This window comes from Diuraphis noxia, unplaced genomic scaffold (genome assembly GCF_037042655.1).
Source record: "Diuraphis noxia isolate RWA-SAM2 unplaced genomic scaffold, SU_Dnox_SAM2 contig0004, whole genome shotgun sequence".
NCBI lineage: Eukaryota > Metazoa > Arthropoda > Insecta > Hemiptera > Aphididae > Diuraphis > Diuraphis noxia.
Genome location: NW_028301714.1, coordinates 6,657,912 through 6,683,179, shown reverse-complemented (window position 1 = coordinate 6,683,179; position 25,268 = coordinate 6,657,912). Strand labels below are relative to the sequence as shown.

General features: G+C 27.5%; 3 protein-coding genes across 6 annotated transcripts; all 3 read left to right on the top strand.

The window, feature by feature from the left end:
* Positions 1–5,896: 5,896 nt before the first annotated feature.
* On the top strand, positions 5,897–7,193 carry LOC149055590 (dynein axonemal heavy chain 1-like). The gene is made up of 2 exons (XM_089225799.1): positions 5,897–6,395; positions 7,034–7,193. The coding sequence occupies exons 1-2, from the start codon at positions 5,899–5,901 to the stop codon at positions 7,191–7,193; spliced, it is 657 nt and encodes a 218-aa protein (XP_089081925.1). The 5' UTR covers positions 5,897–5,898.
* Positions 7,194–7,808: 615 nt separating this feature from the next.
* LOC107167315 (sterile affecting ciliogenesis) lies at positions 7,809–16,116 on the top strand. The gene is made up of 12 exons (XM_089226754.1): positions 7,809–7,933; positions 8,000–8,223; positions 9,266–9,439; positions 9,523–9,738; positions 11,170–11,429; positions 11,500–11,869; positions 11,943–12,290; positions 13,255–13,462; positions 13,544–13,672; positions 13,852–14,221; positions 14,715–14,847; positions 15,964–16,116. The coding sequence occupies exons 2-12, from the start codon at positions 8,020–8,022 to the stop codon at positions 16,069–16,071; spliced, it is 2,520 nt and encodes an 839-aa protein (XP_089082880.1). The 5' UTR covers positions 7,809–7,933; positions 8,000–8,019; the 3' UTR covers positions 16,072–16,116.
* Positions 16,117–22,366: 6,250 nt separating this feature from the next.
* On the top strand, positions 22,367–25,268 carry Dtd (D-aminoacyl-tRNA deacylase). Of its 4 annotated transcripts, XM_089227433.1 has the most exons (6): positions 22,367–22,619; positions 23,014–23,150; positions 23,609–23,738; positions 23,805–23,895; positions 24,162–24,394; positions 25,037–25,268. In XM_089227433.1, exons 3-6 carry the CDS (start codon positions 23,654–23,656, stop codon positions 25,168–25,170), a joined length of 543 nt encoding a protein of 180 aa, XP_089083559.1. In that variant the 5' UTR covers positions 22,367–22,619; positions 23,014–23,150; positions 23,609–23,653; the 3' UTR covers positions 25,171–25,268. The 4 variants fall into 4 exon arrangements, with proteins under 4 accessions (XP_089083559.1, XP_089083562.1, XP_089083561.1 ...); XM_089227436.1 differs by lacking the exon at positions 23,609–23,738 and having other exon boundaries at positions 22,369–22,619; XM_089227435.1 differs by lacking the exons at positions 23,014–23,150; positions 23,609–23,738 and having other exon boundaries at positions 22,369–22,619.

The following is a 25,268-nucleotide window of genomic DNA, read 5'->3' as shown; positions in this document are numbered from 1 at the left end:
TTTTTTTTATTAGCATTTGAAGTTCAAATATTGACTTAATACGTAAAAATTACGGCAATTTTAAAATTATCTTAGATCGAAATTCATAAAAATTTTCTTTTTAATTCTAAGATTTGAGAATTTAATACAAGGCTCATAATATATTTTTACAATAGCAGTTGAAAAATAAAATAAATGTATAGCCACAATTTTTTTTTCACATGTATTCAAATTTTAATTTTGACAACATACGTAAAAATCACAAAAATTCGTAAATTATTTTATCCTAGAAATTCATAAAAGTTTTTCTTTTTATACCTAAGATTTGAAAATGTTATACAAGGCTCCTAAAATATTTTTACAGTAGCATTTGAAAAATAAAATAAATATATAGTCACATATTTTTTTTATAAGCATTTACAGTTCAAATTTTGACTAAATACATAAAAATTACGACAATGTTCAAATTATCTTAGATCGAAATTTATAAAAGTTTTTCTTTTTAATTCTAAGATTTGAAAATTTAATACAAGGCTCCTAAAATATTTTTACAATAGCAGTTGAAAAATACAAGAAATGTATAGTCACATTTTTTTTTTACAAGCATTTAAATTTTCATTTTTATAACATACGTAAGAATCACGAAAATTCGCAAATTATTATAAGCTAGAAATTCATAAAACATTTTCTTTTTAAATCTAAGATTTGAAAATTTAATACAAGATTCCTTACAAATTTTTCAATCTTTATCACAAAAAAAATGTCCACCAGAAATTCAAATTAAATTTTTATTAGCTTTTGAATTTCAAATATTGACAAAAATTTGTCAAAACCATGAATATTTGCAAATTATTTTGTAGTTCAAAATTCATAATATTGTTTGTATTTATATCTAAGGTATATAAAATTTAACACCAAGTTTTCCATAAGTTTTGCTTCAAATAGTTATAGATAAAATTTGAAGTGTCATTTTAGGAAAAATGTTTTGAGCGTTTGAGTTTTAAATTTTTATGAAATCGCGTAATGATAACGATTTATCTATGATAATATAAGGTATTATGAATTATGATAACTACATGATAACTACACTAATTGATTAACCATGCAAAATGCGTCTTAATTGAAAAATAAAATATTTGTTTCAAAATAGAATATATGACAATATTTAAATATAATATATCCTAGACTGACAAATCATCTCCGTTCAGAATCGTTTTTCGTATACAATGATACCTATCATTGCATTCAAATTTAATCCCATCCATTACAGTAAACTACTGTACAGCAGAGCGACATCCACGACTTACCCGCTTTTTTAAATTTTTTATTGTTTGGGGCATCAACTGCATGGTTATTAGCCGGTGTTACATATTTAATTTACATTAATTTCTTACATACTTGCATAATTTCTACTTATTACCTATATTTACAGATTTAAATTTTATTCTAAATTAGAATATTCAAAACGGTTGACGCAGTTCTGTTGAGTTGACGAAATTGAGGAGTTTTTTGGTCGTCTCGGGAGTGGGTGATAGCATCTCGTATAGTGTCTCAGGTAGTTTTAGTTCAATGCGCCTTTCACTGAATTTACGACATTCTGTCAGTATATGCTTGACTGTAATGATTTTTCCGCACGTCAGGCATGATAGAGGGTCTTCTTTGACCATGAGATATCCGTGAGTCATGCGGGTGTGGCCTATTCGTAGGCGGACAAGAATTACCTCGTCTCTTCTGAACATCTCAAATGATTTGGGCCATGGTAGTATCGAATGTTTTATTTCTCTTAGTTTATTGTTATCACATTTCGCCCAGAGGTTTTGCCATTCATGCATTCATCCATGTACTTGAATTTGGTTGAGTTTATTAAGTCTCTGTCAGATATGAGGGAGCATACTTCAAAATACATACAATTTATACTAAGTATGTATATTGATTGTATTATTTATTTTTTTTTGTATGGTAATACAATAGACAAAAAGAATAAAAGCTTAAATATATATTTACTATGTCTATTATACATATTTTGTATTAATTATTTATTTAATTCGTAATTTCATGACGACCCTAAAAAACAATTAGGTATATGTGTACAGTTGATTAATACAGTGTATTAGGTTAACTAATATTACAAATTTCAGAGTGTAAAACTGGGATCATAATTAATGGCTATGTATATGATATATAATAATAATATTGACTTATGTGTTATTATTGAAGAATTTTCATAATAATTTGCCGGTGACATAAGAGTATGAAATGGTATTGGTATTGCTATATGATACATTTAAATTCATGAGAGCAAAGAGTGTGTGGCATCCAATTTTACTGATATTACTAGGTTGAATATAGAAATTTAAGAATAGTAGCATGCCATTGCTTAGTGTTGACTTTTGACTACAAACATTTTTTTCAACTAAAAACAAATTATTTATATATTTAATTAGTCGGGATTTTGAGGTTATGTACCTACTGCATGTACATATAATATAATAATTTTTAATAAGTAAATAAGTATATTATATGTTAATGATTCATTATAATATTTGTTTTTTTTTCTTATGGCGTTATATGTTCGAGAGGTTGAATTTGAATCGTGGATATTCATTAGTCAAAGAATTTGTCAATATTTTATTGTACAAGTTATTTAAATCATCCGGATTTTTTTAATATACCATTTCTTTATTCCACAAAAAAGCATCGGACGGTGTTTTAAGGGAACTCCATGACTAGAGTCCCAAAGGTATCTCCAAGCTGCTTGAAGCACATGAAAAATGCATAATAGCAGTGTTGTTTGTGGAAAACATTCTTGCAATGCATTTCTTTCTGCTGTAGAATCATCGGTCATAAATACTAGAGGATCATTTATGCATCTATTTCCCAGTGCGTTGAGTGGTAATAACTTTTTCCACATTTCCAAACCTAGTCATCATATAGCAATTGATGAAATTATGATTTCTTTCAAAGAAAGGAGTTCAATGAAACAATATTTGAATGCTGTCCCATCCTGAAGACACTACATCACGTTATGATAAAAAGGAATATTAGCTTAATTAATTCTTGGATAATATATAAAGAAAATTTTCATGACTTATTGAATTTAAAGCATCCATTGTTTGGACAATGCTTCAAATAGGAAAATATGATAATCCTAAATATATTACAAAAATAAATTATATTAAAATATATTAGTTATATTACATTCACAATGCTGAAGGCATACAAAGTATTATTTTAATTTTATACATGGTATAATGTTAACTTGGTTTTTACTTTTTTCACTTTTTTGTTGTTAATGTGGAAATTATAATGATGTTTATGTTTAGTTAATTAATTTAGTAATTGTAAAACTATTGTTATTATTCTATATGGTCACAAGATGTGAGAGCTATTTAAATATAAAATCTTAATATTACATTTTTTTGTAACCATCCAACAAATTTAAAGGGGGTGGGGTGATCTCCCATAATGGTCTCCTCTCAAGTAGGTATACTTTTTATCATTTTTTCAGCTCATTTTTATAATATGAGTTTGTTTTTTTGAAAATCTAAAATCTTGTGCATGAAAAGGTGAATTAAATCACATACAAAACTATACATAAATAATAATATATTTATTTAATTTTTTGTACAAAAAAACATAAGTTATATTCATATTCAATAACACAAATTATATTTACACAAATATATATTTTAAGGTAAAATTTGTAATAAGAGCGGTACGAACAACCGAAAAATAGTGCTGAACTTACCCAATAATAAGATAATAGCACTAGCTATCAGTCACAAACCAGTGGTGACTTCTCAATCACTAAAAAAATCAGAATTCGCCAAGAAATAGAAAAAAATAAATCATAAACGAATACAAGTCGTGCAAGGTGACGACGAAACCGGCCCATTACAAACTAGGGTGTTTGTTGTGTATTAACAGACAGATTAAACAAAAATAAATCAATATAGGTATAGATTGCTAAACAAATTAATAAAATTTATCAAGAATCTTGCCTATCTTATAGGCTTCAATTATTAAAATCTAAGACAGAAGACCATCACAACACCCTGAAAATACCAAATTTTAGTTTTGAACTCTTCACAAAAAATCCTTGTAAGAATTAGTAATAGTTTAATGCATTAATTAACTGTGTATTAATTGTCATATCATATTTGACAGCACGATTAAGTAAAACATTAATGGGATTAAATCAAGCATTTATAAATTCAATAAAAGACTTCAATAGAAAAAAAATATTTGAATTATCTGAAGTTTTACAGCTCTCTGTGAGACCAATGCAGAAAACAGGCTTATAAAAGATACAAGTTTGTTATATATTTACTGTTTTTCCAGTCGTTGTAATTCTAAAATAATTTGAAACGATACAGATCAAACATATTTCTGAAGTATGTAATTGTTTTTGTGATTATTGTTTCAACAAATAGGCATAAAATACTAGCTGAACCGGTGCACTTCGTAGCCCGTTAAAAATCCTAACTCTTATATGTCTTAAACTGTGTGTTGAATTCATTTCCAAAACAAAAAATCTATATTATAAAAGCAGGGACTCAGCTTTATTTGTCCTTGAATCTTGAACGTTTTCATAAAACTACCTCCTCTGATTTATTTTGCTCCAAACGACGTCATTTGGAAGCAGTTGTTGTATTTTCGAATGTTTTATTGTAGAAAGAGTTTTGATTCTGGAGTAACAACGATAACGGTTCGGGTGGATTCTTGAGAGGTGTTAATTTTATTTTGCCATTAGAGCAACACATTGAAGGAGTTTCTAATTGGAATTTCAACGCAAAACAAAATGGACAAAATGGTCATATCTCCAATTAAAACCTTAAAGTATAAGTGATAGATAACCGACGTCTGGTTCATAATGTAGAGCTACTAACTCCAGATTAATAACCCCTCGTTGGCATCGCTGCAATTATTGTTCTTCGTTGCATTTATCTAGACGATGTCTTTTCTGTTTTCTTGAATCATTTGTGTCACGGCCAATAAAAGGCCTTTTTCTGGATGGCATGTTGATAAACGATATATACGACAAACTACGATTACAATTGAGAGGATACCGTAGGGCAGATCGTAACACTATTGAACCAATCAATCCACTTTGCATAGAACAATATACAATCGAAATTTGATCATCTGATTGTGGTCTTGTTTTCCTATTATTTAAAGTCTGAATCTCCGGGGGCGACAGCTACCAATAGCAACATTACAATAAACAAATAAAAAATGATTATTTAATTAATATATTTCTGGACAGATGGCACCGCTATTGTATTTTTGACATCCAAGTTTCCTACTTTTCCGGTGGATTTTTCTAAAATTTTATTTCATCTAAACCTTGTCCTGACAACGACGAACACACCAAAAAAAAAATCATCCATATCGGTCTAGCCGTTTCGGAGTCAAGTCGTTACAAAAGGTCAGGACTTGCTTTTATAGTATAAGAAAAAAGAATTGTAAAAAATCAGCAATAATAATATTTATTATCTGGCTTGAAAATAATATTTATCTCTTAGGAGAAATCTGGCAATTGATCAAATCCTAAAATTGTTTATTTTAATTTTAATAATAATCAACTTTATTGTTAGTTGTGCATTTATCATTTAATTATTTTTGTTTGTGGCTGTGAATAAAAAGCAGGTACATAGGGTTTATTTTATTTTATTATATATAATCATAATTTAAACATTTCCAGGACCATATTATATCCCGTAAGTATTTATTTAGCTTATATTTTTATAATTCCTTTTTATTACTTAGCTATTTACTTACTTCTTTGAGCACTTGTAATTATTACTATTTAGTTTTTAAGTCATAAATATATTTTAATTTTTAGTCTGTCATAAAACTACATACCTAAAATTTATATAAATAAATATCAATCATAAAACCAAAAAATTTTCAGACATTATGTTGAGGGTCGTTAATCTAGAACGTTTGAAAAAGTTATACGCAACATTTTCACTTGCTCAACTATTAGAAGAATATGGCATCGAAGATGATGAATTAGTGCCTCTGCCTGATGATCCTAATGTTCTAATTACAAATAAAGATCATTTTACACCATTATGGTACTACGATAACACCGATTTCGATAGCAGAAATCCTGATGAATGGTTAAAAAAAGATACAAATGGAATTAATTTTCCGGTACCTGCAATTGTTTACTTGCCTACCAATTCAAATGAAGCGTTCTCTGAAACTTACGATTGGATGAATGCGAATGTAATTGATTATAATTCAAAACTGAAAATGTATTCAGTTGTTACATTGAATAACAATTCAAACAAAGTATATACTGAAATACCTAGAATACAAATACATTTTAAAGGAGAAGATCCAAGAGAATTTGTAAAGAGGATCAAATATGCGATTTTAAGACGGAAAAATTGTGAAGATATGTATAAGTAATATACTTCAATAATTTTATCACATAATATTCGTCTGTTTATATACTTATATAATATGTCCATTTAAATTTCTGAGGTGACGAATGTTTCATTAATGAAATATCTTACGAGTGTATAATATTTCATAGGTATTTAATAAATAGATATGAATATTATACATACAGACTTACAGTTTTAAAATAATTAAAGTTTTTGTATTTTAACTTTTTTAAACAAACCCATAAGTTTACGATATTATAGCAAATCTATTTAAAACAATAATGCTTAATTTTATTTTAAAAAAAATAACACATTGTTTTTAAGTTTTAAATGTTTTAATAGTACAACAACTACAATACAATTTGAATTACTATAATACCAACCTATTTTTATAGACTTTTTGCTGCATTATGCGAGTGTAAATAGCCTTCGTTTTTCAAGGGTACCCGCAGATATATAGGGGGGTAGTCGAAGTCATAAGTCTAAGTTTATTGTTTTTACAAAACTTGAAATCACTTATAGTAATAAAAGGCCTGTGTTAACTAAAATCATGGGGGACAACAGAACATGCCCCTAGTGCTCACTTTCGTTTATTTCCAGACTATTCTAGTACCTAGTAAACATGATAAAAAGTTGTGAAAATATTATTTTTGCAGGTGGTCTGTTTACCTTAATAAAGTTATAATTGCTAAAAATTCCAAGTATATTTCAGACGCATTACCAGATGACAGAATTAAACAAATATTGCGTCTAATATTCAACAATCAAAAAATCAATAAAATGAACAAAGATAAAAATATCGTAAGGATTATATAAAAATATAAAAATAATAATACAATGTGGGTTCCATTGTTCTAACTTCAAAGTACCTACGAATTCTTAAAATACAGCAACGGTTTTTCTGAGACATGTTTTAGATTATATAACTAATCGAAATCGAATAATTGATCCTACCACAATCATAATATATTATAAGCGTCACTGCAGGACCGTACTGGGGTGGTTGCAAAAACATTTAATGGTTTCCAAATTTTTTTCATCTAATCATATTGTCTATAACTTATAACTTATAAGTAAAGATCAATTAGGTGTCATGATATAGGTCACTGTAATGGAAGACGTTAAGTTTTAATTTAATGTTATATCATTATTCATTTCATCCGAAAAACAATTCTAAGCTAATAATATGGAATAAAAATTATATATATAAAAGAATCATTGTAATAAAATAAATACATAATAATAAAGTCACTAACTTTAATGTTTTCTTTCCGCATACCTATCAAAATAGCGCATAAGATAAAATGAATTCGTTTTTCTCCCTATCCTTCTAGTAATTTTTTAAAATATATAGTATATAGTACATATTATTATTATACTTATTTAAATCTTATCAATTATATTTTATTTTATATAGATTGTTCAACAAATTAATAACATTTATCGAGAATCGTGCCTATCAAATAGGCTTCAATTATTAAAATCTAAGACAGAAGACCATCACAACACCCTGAAAATACCAAATTTTAGTTTTGAACTCTTCACAAAACATCCTTGTAAGAATTAGTAATAGTTTAATGCATTAATTAACTGTATATTAATTGTTTCATCATATTTAACAGCACGATTAAGTAAAACATTAATGGGATCAAATCAAGCATTTATAAATTCAATAAAAGATTTCAATAGAAAAAAACTATTAGAATTATCTGAAGTTTTTACAGCTCTCTGTGAGACCAATGCAGAAAACAGGCTTATAAAAGATACAAGTTTGTTATTTACTGTTTTTCCAGTCGTTGTAACACTTAAAGAATTTGAAACGATACAGATCAAAAATATTTCTGAAGTATGTAATTGTTTTTGTGATTATTTTTTTTACAAATATGCATAAAATACTAGCTGAACCGGTGCACTTCGTAGCCCGTTAAAAAATCTAACTCTTATATGTCTCAAACTTTGTGTTAAATTCATTTTCTGTGATTTTGCTAGCAGCATACTTTTAATAACATTTAATAATAGGTAGATAATGGTTAAAATATACTAAGTAATAATCTTACATTTTCATATTCGATTTAGTTTATCATTGTGTAATTTTATTCGTTTTATCGAGAACATTCTGATAATTCGAATATTCGATTGAATGATATTTGTGCCTATCGCATATTCGCATTTAATTTATCCTATCTTCTGTACATAGGTCTAATATATCTCAGTACCAAATTTTGTCGCAATCAGTCAAGCACTTGGAATGGTATGTAATTCTGGCAATTTTACTTTTCCACTAGCACAGCGCATACCTGAAGCCTCATTCTTAAATTTGAATGCTCTACAATTTATATATGCATAATTTATCCATTTTTTCAATAATCACAGTTGAATGAGTGCTGTCGTTAAAATTAAAATCGTAATGGAATGCACTGAGATTCAAATCTATGTGAGTGATTCGTCCCTATCGAGCATAAAGTTGTCTGTTTGTTTCCTATCTTGCATTTCGTTGCTCAGTTATTTCGGATGAATGCGATAGTGCGTGAAGTTGTGTGTCGGTTTCTAATCTTGCATTTTTTTTGTTTGATTGTTTCTGAAGCTCGTACTGTCATTTTCTTTCGTGCTTAAGGCGTAAACTACTGATTGAACTTTTTTTGGGAGACATAATTCAAGAGGTAAATTTATACTGACTATGAAGTGCATAGTTAGGTAACAATGATATTAATAAAGTATTATAATATCGAGCACCCGACGTTCATTAGTCCAATAGCAACTTGGTATGAACTGTAATCGATTTCCACGTTATCTATAATTAACGCAATGATTAGCATGATGATTTCACCAAGGAAAATAGGGATTCATTTTTATGTAGAGAGATATTAACAAATGGCATATGTTTTTAGACTTTTAGCTTGCTTAAGAACTATTGGATAAAAGAAATAACATTCAAATGTTATGAAGCTTTAAAGAGTTTAAAAAACTGTTGGTTTGATATTGGAACAAGTAATATTAAGACTTATGAATCATCAATAAACAAATTACGAAAATTAATGACACTTATTAAGTATATGATGGAAGTAAGAAATTGTGTATTTTTATAATTTATCTACACTATCTAAATGTATACTACTGTATAGTTAATAGTTATTCACCTGTATAGGAACGTCTAAGATCAATAGTGATAAATTCAGCAAAAAGATATACTACACTAATCGAACAACCTTGCATCGCAATGAAAGGTATTACTGATGATTTTGTGTGGGGCAGTGATTTGAATAAATCACCATTTGAAGAATGCGCACCTCCATTATTTTCTATAATACTCAATATGAACGAAAATGGAGCATATTACTCTATTGATCTGGATAAGTTTGAAGTATGTTGTATGTATAGCGTATATAGGCGTATAGCTGTATAAACACTGATTTAATGTGGATCTATACAAATTACTTCCAATTAAAAAACAAAAATTATTTTTATTTTACACATAGAAGTATAAATTATAATATTTGTAGCTGTAGACATAGACATATAATATAATATATATTTTTATTTTATTTAAGTATGACTTAATATTTATTTATTATAAGGTGTACACAATACATTTGATATTTTATAGAGTTATATAAAGCAGCGTTTCTAAATATTTTCCTCCTCCAAACTCCTTAGAGGATAGTAAAAATGATTGCAGAGACCGAAATAAAAATAACCTAATCTAACAATAATAAATATTAATTATTCGCAGCCCAGTCCCTTCTGTATACATGCGTGGCCATCTATATCACAGTTTGAGAAACGCTATTATAAGGCAATAAAAAATTATAATTATATTATATAGGTATCTTCAATGTAAGCTGTTGGAAATGTTGGGGTATTGGGAATTAACTTAATTTTGGTTACAATTTATTGTCGCATTTTTTTTTTTTTTTAAGAAATTTAATTATTACATTTTATTGTTGGTAAGAAAATTAATCGTACTTAGTTAATTACTGTTTAACTTAATTTAATAATTGATTCACTACATCATAATATAATAGTATCTATGAATCATTAGAGTACAATTTTCTGACAGTAACATTTTTGTTAAGCCAACAATTTTCATTTGACAAATGACATCTAAGTTTTAATCCTCATAACTTCATAAGTTTTAATTTAGAGAATTTATTATTTTTTTAAAAAGTTATAAAGATTAATGTGTTGAGACATAATATGATATAATTGTTTTCTTTAGTTCTCAAAAAAGATTGTTTATAATTTCATATTGTTGATTGGCATTACTTAGTTAATGTATCAACGACTTAATTATTTTAGCTCTCTACTGCTGTGATATTTTTTAAAATAAAAATAAAAAAGTAATTTAACTTGTCTGAACTAAAAATCTAGAATATGTAATTTAATTACGACTTTTAAGTGTAATTTATAATACTGTAAGTTTATCACCAAAACATAGTGTTACTTACCCAACACATGGGCCTATTTTACATATAGATTATAGGCAATAATATTATAATATATTCAATCATATCATATTTACTTAAACTTGTATAGTCAGTTCAATATACAAGATTATAATCTTCAACCCTTCATTTTCAATCTAATTATTTTTATGATATATTATAATATTTAGTTATAGGTACTATTAATTAATTGTCATCTTTTGAAAATGATAAGTAAAATATCTGTTTATATTAATACCATAAAATTTACTCATTCATAATATAAGTAATAGATGCAATGTAGAGTACCTATCTTAGTATGAATATATCTATTATTAGAACGTACTACAATTAGGTTATGCATTTTTTAGCCTGTTATTGTGAGTTTATTTGAACGTGTGATACTTGAAAGTCACGAGATACCAGCTATTCATCCATATTTACTCACTAACCTGAAATTTGCCGAAAAACCATATTTAACATCAATAGGATTACTTGAAACCAAAATTACCGAGCTAAAATCTGCCATTGTAAATAGTATTCGCTCATCTATTATTCTATTAAAAGCATACTGTAAAGAATTTCATACCCATTCGTGTTTGTTTAATACGGAAGTCGAGTCGTATGTAAAGTTAGTATAAATGAATTTGCTACCTGAAATAAATATTAATAATGCAATTTAATATGATTGTATTTAATAGGAAATTCTTTGATGGTAATCCATCACCAAGTAGAATAAAAGAAGAAATGTCAATGCAAATAACAATGAAGTTACAACTAGAGAAAACATTTCCAGAGACTATTACTATTGGCCTATTTGCTATAAATATTGAATTATTGAAACATGTATTGGTAAGAAAACGAATCGATTTAGCAGACTTAATTATGAAAACACATGCGAGTTTAATAACCGAGAAAATAGAGGTATGTTGCGCAACATACAATCGAATGTATCAGAGGCTTATTGAAATTCCAACATCAATAGAACAAGTGTTTGAAATAAAAGAATGGATAGATACCTCACCACTTTTAATAAGTAAACAGTCTGAAATCGTAAGGCAATTATTTGAGGTAATATTATATTATATTTATACCAATCACAAATGTATTATACCAATACAATATGTCAATCAATTATTTATAGGATATGGAAATATTGGATACATTTTTATGGATATTAGATGATGAACAGTTAAAACTAAAATATGTCTCCCAAATTTGGCCTTATAAGATCCAGCTAAGAATAAGAGAGTCATTACAAAATATAGAAACATATATTGAACGATTTGAGAAAATTCAATTCGAAGATGAATTATTATTACAAGATAATTTGGAATATTTAACTAGTGTTATTTTAAAGTTAAATATTGAAAATAATTTGTCAAAAGTAAATGAGATTGCGGTAGAAGTAAACAAAAATTGGAAACTAATTAAAGACCTTAAATTAACTGGTCAAACTTTAAACCGAAGACAACAACTTTTTGGTCATACGGTCAGTTCAATTATATACAATACATTTTGTTTTATTATTATTTTATTTATTGAGATTAATAGATTTTTAACAAATAATAATTTACTTCAGTGCCATCATTTGGGTAGGAGGAGGAGTGAGTTAGGTATTTCAGAATTTTTTCCTATTATAAAAGCAGGCTGATGTTGTTGTTCAACCATTATTTTAAATTTTTTTTATTGAACTTGAGCATGGTAATTATGACTAGGTATTTGATTTTTTTTTTTTGTGGGGGAGTTGGTATAGTATATATATTTGTTACTGTGGGAGAAGAGGGGTACGGTTAGTTTTAGTCTCGTCGTATGTGTATGTGTGACAATAGGATTTTCCACTAAGAACCCGCTGGTCATCCATTTGGGAACTATAGTGGCACCGGCCGATGCTTACTCTCAGATTGTGTTTCACAATTGATTTCAACCACTACTCCACACCAAAGTATTTGACGATTATTATTAATTTGTGAAAAAAGTATGCTTATATTGTTTATTTTTAGTTTTTATAAATAATACTATATGCTGGACTTCCTAGGAAATTATTGTTAAAATGATAAATTCTTACCTAATTAATAAGTTAGAATATATTTATGTTAGACGCTTGGGGATGCATGTGCACGAATGTTGGTGAGTAGGTTGTGTGAAACAGTTTAATTTCTAAAATCTAAAATTATTAATAATTGATATTATAAAATATCTGCTGATTAGGTATATATTTTGTAAATTACGATATGGAAAATGGTTTCGTTGCACCTAGGTGTAATTTTGTAAAGCTTATAGTAAAATAATAAATGGTAATTGTAATTTGATAAAAATTTAAGTAGAGATATGCTTGCGAGTGGCTTATTTTAAAGTTAGGTAGGCACCTATAAGATTAGTCAAAACAATTTGACCCCTCAATTAAAATCTTAAATGACACCACTAATCTACTCTTAAATTGTATAATATTACAGGTGACACCTTTTGATAATATCAATCGATTGCTGGACGAATTTGAACCATATAAAACATTATGGCTAAGTGCTTCAGAGTTTTATAAATTGAAAAATGCGTGTATGCAAAATCCCTTAACAAATATAGATAAATCTACTCTAGAACCTTTGTTAAACAATTTACTAAACATTGCCACAAAATCTATTGAACAATTCGCTGAAATACCTGGTAATAATAATAAATAAACTTTGATTATTTTTTAATAATACTAATACATTGTTAAAACATTTTTTTTTTTTATGATTGCAGGTACTTTGAGTGTAGCCAAAGAAATAAGAACACAAATTGAAGAGTTTACACCAATAATAAATTTATTAAAAGGGATATTAACTCAAGGGATTCAGCAAAGGCATTGGGATGCATTTTTTGATAAAACTGGTGATTAATTATTATTATAATTACCTATAATAGCATAGTATGGTACAATATACGCGTATTTTCAGTATTTATACTTATCTATATCTACCTAAACTTAAATACCTATATATGTATAGTATATTCATATAATATATATTTAGAAATATTAAATTAAATAATACAATCAATATTTTTTATAGGAGTAAAAATTATATTATCACCAACTCTGAATTTTAAAAAATGTTTGGCATTGGGTATTCAAAACTATATAGAAGAGGTCAAACAAATGGCAGACAATGCTTCTAAAGAATATACAATTGAAATAGCTTTGAATAAAATGATAGACGAATGGAAAGGTGTAAAGTTACAATTGATGCCTTATAATGATAAAGATATGTACATTTTAACAATATCAGATAAAGAACTACAAATGCTTGATGAGCATATTTTGATTACTAATCAACTATCATTAAGCTCGTACAAAGGAATATTTGAAGAACCATTAACTAAATGGGAGGATGAATTAAAACTTACAAACGATGTAATTAAAGAATGGATCGAATTTCAAAAGTATGATACCTATTTGATTACTCGATAGATGATAGTATAGGTACCAAATTGATATAAAGATAAAATTCTTAGTAGGTATCTACTCAATAAGGCAGGCGTATAGATACATTTAATTAAATCAAATTGTTTAACATAACTAAAAATTAAACATTTTAAATGATTTGTTGACAATAATTAATCTTATCAAATTTTTAAGTACTTCTTTGAGTTTAAATTAAATTCTTACCTACCTAACCATAACAATATATATACATTTTGTTTTAAAATAATTTTCATTCTTATGATTTCACGTCTTCAACTGAATTTTTTAAAAAAGAATATAATACCTATACGATAAAAAAAATAGTACCTAACCATATATACGTAAGGCTGCCCTTAAGTAGGTATATACCTACAACTACTTATATCCTGTCATAGATAAATATTTTAAATAAATTATTTGTCTTGATTATAACAAATGTATTTATTTTAATTGAAAACAAATAATTATTAGGACATGGATGTATTTAAAACCGATATTTGATGATCCTAACATTAAAGATCAGTTATCTGTGGAAAATAAAAAGCTCAACTTAGTTGAACGGATACGGGAACGAATAATGAAAATCGCTTTGAATAAACCTTGGGTAAGAGTTTATAAATAAATATAGGTAGGTACCTACCTATTAATTTATTATCCTACTATATTATGTAGCATGTACAAGGTATAAGTATACCATACTACTAGTATCCATACCAACCAATTCTGACCATTACCTTACTAAGTAACTCAATAATATATAATTTGAATTTTTTCAACTAAGCGCCTATAGAAAGTAACAACCATGTACGAGTTCATTAGTTTGCTATGAAAATTATAGTCATTGATCATAATATACCTACGACTAATGGACTAACCCGATAGTTATAGGTACCTTACTATATATAACTACACTAAACTAAAAGTGTCCTGTAAATGAAAGAACATTTTAATCGTATTTTATGGTATTTTAAAAGTAGTTATACACGAATACGAATATACGAATTTAAAAATGTTTGAAATACATAACCGAAAAATTTTTCATGATCAGTTACAAATATTTAGATTAATTTTAAGCTATTTATGCCATGACTGGCCATTCACTTGCATCTCACTATTCTGAGCAGTAAGCGATATTTACTTGGTATAAGTTCAAAGTTGATAGATAATCATAATAATTTATGGAAGTACAATAATTTGTTTTTAAATTAAAAATTTTCCAAAATATAACTCTTCGGCATATCTCCAAAGCAACCCAACCATATCTCCAACAAACGGCAAACACTAATAATATTTAACGATTTTAATATGAAAACTATCAATGAAGAAGCACTTGCACACTTACGCTTTTTCGCAAGCTACTTCAAAATCATCCAGAGTATTCCTGACCCTCTTATAAAACTTCTAGAGAAACCTCAACGAAGGTTAAAAAGGAAATTGTGTCGTGAGAAGTAACCTACTTTAGCTTATAATATAAAAGTATTATTTCCCAAATAATCGATTTCAACATTAAATAATAATATAAATAAATAAATAAATAAAGATAAATGCTTGCTAATTAACGACAGCTTAATTAACTCCTCCGTGTCAATCCTCACCAATTCTCACAAGCTTGTTGTGTTTATAAACTAAATGTATATATTATACATTGTTTATTAAAAAAAAATTATTTTTAAGATTATTTATTAAAGTTATTAATACAAAATGTGTAATATTAATTTAGGTTATGAAGACTTGTCCAGATAAAAGATTATTGAAGCAATTAATCAATGGCAACATTCAACTAGATAAAATTCAAAAAGCACTTAAATTATCTTCTTTGGTACAGTAATACACACTCCATTATATGATCATGGTCTCATGGTTCAGAATTTATATTTATGTTTTTAAAAAAAAATCAATAATACAAGTGTTAAATAATTATATTATTTTTTTATATTTTAAATTAAAAAATTGAATTAACAAAATTATTTTATTCCTTCCAATTATATAGAGAGATTCTGTTATGACTTTCTTGATGAAATAAAACTGAACTTTTCATGTTTTCATCAATAATAAAACATAATAATATCATAATATAATGCATTGATGGATACAACATGTTTTTATCATAAATATATTTAAAATTGACAACATAGGTAAATCCCATTTACAGTTTATCGCAATAATAATATTTTTTAACCTCATATTATATAGTTCTTAGGTCGGTTATCTACAATTAAGCTGGGATCCCACGACTCGTGTATTTGACAAATATTTACTATTCGTGTATACTCGTCGAGTAGTACTTGTACGAATATTTGATATTCGGTATTCGTTATTCGTAATTCACCAACTCCCTGTGGATTGTCAGTAACTTATTGCCGATTATTCGAGTATTCGTGGATATTCGTGAAATACCTACACACGAGTCGTGGGATCCCGGCTTTATAATCAATCACATCCAATGGCGCCAACATGTTACCAATTAATAAAAATTATGAAATAATAGAAAAAATTACGGTTAAATGAGTTTTAAATGATCAAATATCGAATTTATAGCCATAGATATATTCAAATTAAGTGTTTTGAGTCTAAGAGGACTTTATATCGCCTGAAAATGACAAAATTTCAAATTTATAAGTAAATGTAAATTGTAAAATATAAATGTTATATCTTTTTCAGGTAACGTAAGTACTGTTATAGACTAAAAACATATTATAATTTAAATGTAAGGCTATAAATTCAATCATTTAAAACTGTTAATTGTAGTTCTTTGTTTTATATTATACATTTTTTATAATATTTATTTAAAATTTTATATTATAAAATTTTTATATTATAAAATTTTTATATTATATACATTGTGTTATATTATCAACTAATAAAAATAATGAAATAATAAAAGAACTACGATTAACAGTTTTAAACGATTGAATTTATAGTCTTACATTTAAATTATATGTTTTTAGATTAACAATTTCAAGTGATTGAATTTTTATAGCTTGGTTTTATCTATCTATGTCTATAAATTCGATATTTGATAATTTAAAACTCATTTAACCGTAATTTTTCTATTATTTCATAATTTTTATTAATTGGTAACATGTTGGCGCCACTGGATGTGATTGATTATAAAGCCGGGATCCCACGACTCGTGTGTAGGTATTTGACGAATATCCACGAATACTCGAATAATCGGCAATAAGTTACCGACAATGCGCAGGGAGTTGGTGAATTACGAATAACGAATATCGGATAGCAAATATTCGTACAAGTAGGTACTACTCGGCGAGTATACACGAATAGCAAATATTTGTCAAATACACGAGTCGTGGGGTTCTTTGCTTAACTGCAGATAACCGACCTAAGAACTGTATTATATGATGTCAAAAAATATTTTTATTGTGATAAAATGTAAATGTGATGTACCTATGTAGTCAATTTTAAATATGTTTATGATAAATAATATGTGGTATCCATTAATGCATTATATAATATAATATTATTATGTTTTATTATTGATGAAGACAATATTCCTATCTCAGTCTTGAGAAAAAATGTTGTTTTTTCCTTGTTAAATCCCTAAATCATATATTTAATTTATCTTTATCCACTGGTATATTTCCAAATATTTGGCAAAAATCTTTTATCACTCCTATTCATAAATCTGGCGATATAAATAATGTAAGAAATTATCGATCAATTGCCAAAATCTTGATTATTCCCAAGATGTTTGAGGCTATTAGATATATCAAAAAAATATCAACTTTACTAACCAATTATATTAGCTCCACACAACATGGAGTTTTAGCTATGCATTCAATTTTTACTAATCTAATAACTTATCATAATTACTTAATAACCTCATTAAATTAAGGTTACCAAGTCGATTCTATTTATTATTTACGCTGACTTTGAAAAAGCTTTCGATAAAGTACATCATTTACTATTGTATCATAAATTAGAAGTGTTTGGAATAGGAGGAAATTCCCTTACTTACTTTTCCTTTCTTAGTCATAGAACTCAAGCTGTTAAAATATCTTTTTTTATTTCTACTGATAATCCCGCATTATCAGTTGTCCTACAATGGTCTCATTTGAGACACGAGTGCGCAATTTTTCTTTTTTTGACCCGACTAATTATACCACGATTGTGCCCCGATCCTTTTTTACCTGTTAAAATCACAATACCATTGCGCACCAAATGATACGTGTATATATTAAAATAATATAGTACCATATATACTATATAGTATATATCATAGTATATGCTATGTATAATAATTTATGTAGAACATAAAATAATTAATCAATTAAATAAAAAATAAATAATTAATTCCCAATTTTCCTTATATATTATAAATTATATTAAAGTCAATACCTACCCAATATTATTTGTTTTTCGATATTATATTATATATTATATCAAATTAAATGAGTAACAACTTTTTACTTCATTGGTTTTTATTTTTAATCTTTTCATAGGTATGTACTCTAATGACTAATTCGTAGTTTTATACCTCGCATCCATCTACTTTCCAAGTAATAAACATATTATTAGGTATTCAAACTGAAACCTATTTAAAAATAGTCAATAGTCGATATTTTTTTTGTTCATATAAAAATAATCCGTTATACATTTAATAATAAAATTATAAAAATTACATTTGGTGACTAGCACAAAAACATGGCCCCATTGATTGAAAATAGTCATTCATTGATATTTTGTTGTTTTTAAATTTTTTGCGCAATCGTGGTGTAATTAGTCGGGTCAAAAAAGGAAAAATTGCGCAATCGTGTTGCACCGTTTGAGACCTTTATTATTTTTAATATTTATAAATTATAAATGATTTGCCACTAGTTCTCGAACCTTCCATCAATTACTTTTATATGTGGATGATGCGAAAATATTTTTTGAAATCAGATTAAATTCAATAAATTAATTAGATCAACATAGTTTACAAACTACCAGACCGTCGTCTATTGGCCGATGATATGGTTTTAGGTTAATTATTTTCAAAAAAAGGACAATTTTATTATAATAAAATTTTAGTACATAAAACTATAATTGATTATATAAATACGATTTGATAACAGTAATAACAATTATTTATTTATATTTCAAAATTATGGATTCAATCGTTTTTAATCGTTTTTGTGATTTTCACTCATTTTTTACGTTTGAGTCACCGACTAAAAAAACAGCTGTGTGACATGTACATTTTGTATGAGAACACCACACAGTGGTGACAGCTATTTTAAATCATTTAAAAACATGACTAATTAGGTAGTAATTATACCTACCGCACAGAGTTTTATATAATCAACTAATAAAGATAATGAAATAATAACATAACTATACGGTTAACGGAGTATTAAATGATCGAATTTATAGTCTTACATTTAAATGATCTGTTTTAAGTCTACCTAATAGGAGTGAAAGGATCTGAAAAAGATAACATCTAAAAATTTTTCTTCTAATTAAGTATATATTCTGTCCTTACAAATTTAAAATAATAAAATTTCATTTCAGGTGATGTCCTGTTAGACTTAAAACACTTAATTTAAATATGGCTATAAATTCGGCCATTTGATCATTTTTTTTTCTTTGCGTTATTTTTCTGCCACCACATTCAGAAATTACCACGTACCTACGTGAAGTTAATAAATGGAAAATAAAAATAATAAAACAGCCAAAAGTGAATTATGGAATACTAGCTGACGATCAAGAAACTTATTTATCTATTATATAATATTTTATATATTTATATTATATATTTTGTAATAATTGGTTTGTATTGATATACTATTTAAAAGTACTAAATTTCTTCATTATTATGATTTTTGAATACAAAATTTATAATATCATAACATAAAATATATCATAAAATTATCCAGTTGAATTGGTATAGATAGATAAATGAAGTTTTAAGTTGTGTATATACCGTCCGCTGTCGAGCACGCACGTTACTACGTCGCACACGCAATTACTATCAGTTTTATTATATAATTATGTTCACGTGTTTAACACGATAGGTAATACGCAGACCGGCAGACCCATCTGTCATGTCCCGCGCTACTATTCAGAAGTCGACCAAACGGAATTTGTCGTCCTCCTCTTCGTCAAATCTCGATACAAGTCTAAGGGCAAGATGTACCGTCTACGGTTAAACTTCGATTATGCTTAATCAGCTGATATTTGATAACAGATATTTGACCGTGCAAATTCGGCTGATTAAACTCCGGTTAACTTTAATCAGAGATGGTACCTACAACTAGCCCTAAAGAAAAGCAAGTCTTATGTGGCGTCAAATCGGTTCGCTCCCCTCTCCGTGGTTGACAACCTCCCCGAGGTTTTTAGTCCCCCTTCCCTACCGTCACAGTCTCTCTTTCGGCTCGGCATGAACCTAGTACGCCACCATCAGTGACAATCCCAGTGATGGAAAAGTCGAGGTTACGAGCATGCCAGCACCGCCAATTGCTATAAGTAATGTTACTCACTACTCCTCGTTGAAGCAGATTTTATATCTCTGGTTGGTACCGATGGCTTTACGGTTACCGCCAAAAGTTCCTCTCTAATTATCAAACCTCGTAATTTTGATGGTTACAAATAACCTTGTCGAATATTGCAACGACTCGGATTTAGAACGCCATATATGTGGGCACCTCGTCATATCCATCACCCTTTCAAAGTGTTTATCCTTTTATCCGCATTCTGCGTCATACTATTCCTGTTGAAGATAAAGAGAGCGCCCTCCGGGATTTGGGCTTCTCGATCATAAGTGAGCTAAACGTCCGCCGCCGAATTAGCAAACAGGCTATACACCATTATTCACCGTTGTCCTAGAAACTATGGATGTTAACCGTAGCATCTTCCAATTATCCTTCCTCCTCTACTCCAAAATAATCGTCGAAAAACTGTTATCCCTTCTCAATGCAAACAATGCCAGCGATACGGTCACACTCGCCCTTACTGTAGTGAATCACTACGTTGTGTCAAATGCGGCAACAACCATTACACCATTGACTGTGTAAAATCTTCGGAACTGCCTGCGAATTGTGCGTTATAATATATATTACATACATGTTCTGGCGCACATACCGCGATCTATAAAGGTTGTCATTAATTGTCCTTCGTTAAAGAAATTTTTGAACACCTATCATAAGTATGGCCACCTCAATACCATACCATTAGTGCACTCAGGGGTGATCTTGCCAGTCACAGCAGAGCCACAGTCCACGTACACCAGATACAAAGAAAAATCCAGAGACATACACAGAAGCAACTTCAAGCAAAACAATTCTAATAATGAATCTATATCAAATATTTTATAATTTGTTACACAATTAAATTCCCTCATTACCCCATTAATTTCATTTTTAATTTTTATCCACACTCTTAAACTCATTACTATCTAACAGGGCCGGATTGGTATATATTAGCCCATCGAGATTTTCACTTCTAAGCGGCCCATTTACATATTCACTGGCCCAGAATTTGGGTCTATTATTTTTTATTGGTTTATTACGTCTAAAATCGTTACGAACTTATTTACTTATCCTAACATGTATTTATTTTCACCCACACTCTGACACTACCGGCCCTAACTTTAAGCGGCCCACCGAGATTTTCTCGGTAGCTCGCCTAACCAATCCGGCCCTGCTATCTAAGAATACCGTCTCTCCTTAACCCGAATTCAAAATCACAATCATTATTTTCAAATTAATACCTTTTGTATACTTATCGTTTAATCACCACAAATTTATATTGCCTCTATGTTATTTTAATTTTTGATTTTGGCTGATGTACTGTAATAGATGCCAACTATTATCTTAGATAAAAAAATAGATGACCAGTAGATTTTAATCTAGATAATATAATAGATAATGAAATTTACATCTAGATAAATTATTTATCTAGACAAGTCTCAACACATTATGTGTAACATTGTCTATGAATGCACAGTCTACAACTACAATCTATAGTCAATGGGTAAAATTAAAAATATAGAGTTCATTGTAATCATAAATCATAGATCTACGAAGAAAATATATATTTATAATTCTATGATTGGAGTATATTATTATTATTCATTATCTGAGATAATTTATCTCTTATCAGCCGACATACTATGTTATCATTATCTTTTAAAACTTGTGAAATTCAAATGTTTTCGATGCGATCCAAATGATCAGAATTTTAGAATGACGTCTTTACCCTGAAACTGTCTGTCGTGTCCAGGTGTCCATAGAGTATTACTCTATGGTCGTTTCTGAACTCTTTAGTATTACTACACTCGAACTTTTTTAGTTTCGTTCGATTTTACTAATACTGTTTTGCAAATATATGACATTATGAAGGTAGTCGTTCAACGTGTTTCAAGAGCCAAGATTTCAGGTAAATATTTACAGTATTATTTGTAAAATACTTCAATATGTTACAATGTCACTCTTCAAACCATAAAATGAGTTATAACTTATAAAAAATGTAGTTAAAATTAAAAACAATTAGTTCTTTAAATGTCTTTTTGATTTAATTTTGTTGTTTTTTTTCACAATTTTGTAATATTTGGTTGCATCTCATTTAACATTGCTTCTGTATACCAATAATTAATTTACATTATTGAATGCATTTTAAAGAATATATTATGTTATTAGAATATTTAAGTAAAAATTATATTGGTACATACAAAATTCATAAAAACATTTTTTTTTAACTTAAAATGTTTGTGAAGTCGACAGTTTTTGTCTTTTATTCATCAGTTTATTATATATTTTTTTTAATTTTGTAGGCAACTTCAAGTCAAATCCTATGAATCGAACCAGTAGTATGGTATACTATAATATTTTGGAATCGTCAAACAAAATGCTATTGAAAATATTAAATAAGACATCTATCAATTGCATGATATTTTTTGCATGAGTGCAGGTATTCTTAAGTAGTAGCCATCATATGTGAAAAGTTCCAAAAACATCCTTTTTTCTTTTAGGTTTTATAAATTGCTTATATAAAGCTCATTGAATAAACAAAAAATCACCAATTGTTATTAATATACATGTTAAATTAAGTAAGATATAAAGAAACAAAAATATTAAAATTTAAATAATCTAAACTCATAAATTTCTTGTATATTCTAAAATTATATGTTAAACTAATGATGTATTATGACAATAATTTTCCTTTGAGACACAGTATAGATATAAAATAAAAGCATTTTCTTTGTGACTATAATATTATTAATATTATTGAATGTGCAATATTATTATAATTCTATTATACTAACTGAATACTAGCCATTTATTTTATTTTATTAATAGTAAAAGAATGGTCCTGTTTTGATTTTAAAAATGAAAATTTTTGTTGTGATTATTAATTTTTTCATTAAGCATGTTCCAATATGCAACTTTACTATCAGAAAATAATCGACCTTGATGATATTCCTTAGTATCTTCCTCAATTTTATTTTCGACGAGAAATTCTTAACTATAGATGAAACAATAGTTTACATATTAATATGTAGGTAAGGTTTTGGTATAAGTTTTAATTATTTTAATTGTGTTCAAATTTGTTGTTGTTTTTTAGTTGGTGGACATGAGGTAAATTCAATCACTAAAGGCTTATGTTTGTTGGTGGGTTTGCAGAAAACTGATGAAAAAAATGATATTGATGCCATGTAAGATAATGTTGAGTTTAAATTTTTAATATTTGAAATAACTCATTATTTAATCACCTATATGTTTTGTTTTTCTATATAATATGAAATTTTTAAATTTTTAAATTACAAAATATTTGTCAATTTTTAATAGCATTTATTGAGCTGTACAATATTTTTCTTTTTTATCATGAATAGTTTTTAAATTATAAAATGTTTACTACAAAATGTTATTACTTTTGACCTAACCTAACTTTTATCTAATATTAATATATTTATCATTACAGGGTGCAGAAGATATTGAAGCTACGTCTTTTCGATCAAGATGAAAAGAAATGGCATTGCAATGTAATGGACATGAGTTATGAAATATTGTCAATTAGTCAGTTTACTCTCTGCTATAAACTTAAAGGAAACAAATTAGATTTTCATATGGCTATGCCAGGAAATCTCGCAAGGCAAAATTATCAATATTTTTTGGAGACTTTGGGTAAACATTACAGCTCTAGTAAAATTAAAGGTAAAGAAAAATTTATTGAATATATAATTTAATAACCTAACCTGGAGAAATTATGACAAAAATAAGAAATTGTCAAACAAGTTGTCGTTTAGAAAAAAATATTACTCTTAGCTTTAGTAGATCTACCTAAAGATTCATGGTTTTCAGTTATAAATAATTTTTGAATAATGGTAAAAAATATTATGTAATTTGTATTTTGTATTGCAGATTTATTTTTATTTTTATTGTTTTTTTCAAGTACCTACTTGTTTGGAATTATCTATCATAAATATGAATTTTGTTTGTATTTTATGATTTTTATTTTATAAGAATACATTTGAGCAAGGTATACTCATAGGTGTATTCATCACTGTATAGGGAGAAGTTGCCTCTGGTGGATAAATTTAAAAATTGTTTTTGGACAGGATTTGTATGTGTGCTTCATAACTACTTTTAGTTTAATGTTAGTTTAATGTTTTGTTCTAAAATATATCAAGATTTTTCATTCAATATCAGTATTTTAGTTCAATTTAATACCAAGTAAAAGTATTGATACTTTTCTTACAATATCACTACTATTTATTTATCTATGTTTTGTATTGATGGGTTTATGATAATAATAGTAATAAACTAATAACTAATAATATGTTTTAATGGTTTTAGATGGAGTATTCGGGGAACAGATGGAAGTTGAAATAGTGAATGATGGGCCAGTGACTGTTCAATTGGAATTTCCTAATCCTGAAAAATGTTTTGATTTAAAGTCAGACCAATTGGGCGATGTGGATAAACTATAGATTAAAGAGCATTTTTTACCTTTTTCATTACTAAAATATGTGCCTTCATGCTCTAACCTAACAATTGAGTGTTTTAAAATAAATATTGTTAATTAAAA

What these genes read in the sequence shown, in the direction of transcription:
- Dtd (XM_089227433.1), top strand. Translation starts at nt 23,654, where the DNA reads ATGATATTCCTTAGTATCTTCCTCAATTTTATTTTCGACGAGAAATTC. An exon ending in AAAAATGATATTGATGCCAT is followed by an intron (nt 23,896 to 24,161) that starts GTAAGATAATGT and finishes TTATCATTACAG; the next exon opens with GGTGCAGAAGATATTGAAGC. An exon ending in CAGCTCTAGTAAAATTAAAG is followed by an intron (nt 24,395 to 25,036) that starts GTAAAGAAAAAT and finishes TAATGGTTTTAG; the next exon opens with ATGGAGTATTCGGGGAACAG.
- LOC149055590 (XM_089225799.1), top strand. Translation starts at nt 5,899, where the DNA reads ATGTTGAGGGTCGTTAATCTAGAACGTTTGAAAAAGTTATACGCAACA. An exon ending in AATTGTGAAGATATGTATAA is followed by an intron (nt 6,396 to 7,033) that starts GTAATATACTTC and finishes TTATTTTTGCAG; the next exon opens with GTGGTCTGTTTACCTTAATA.
- LOC107167315 (XM_089226754.1), top strand. Translation starts at nt 8,020, where the DNA reads ATGGGATCAAATCAAGCATTTATAAATTCAATAAAAGATTTCAATAGA. An exon ending in TTATTAAGTATATGATGGAA is followed by an intron (nt 9,440 to 9,522) that starts GTAAGAAATTGT and finishes TCACCTGTATAG; the next exon opens with GAACGTCTAAGATCAATAGT. An exon ending in TGCATTTTTTGATAAAACTG is followed by an intron (nt 13,673 to 13,851) that starts GTGATTAATTAT and finishes TATTTTTTATAG; the next exon opens with GAGTAAAAATTATATTATCA.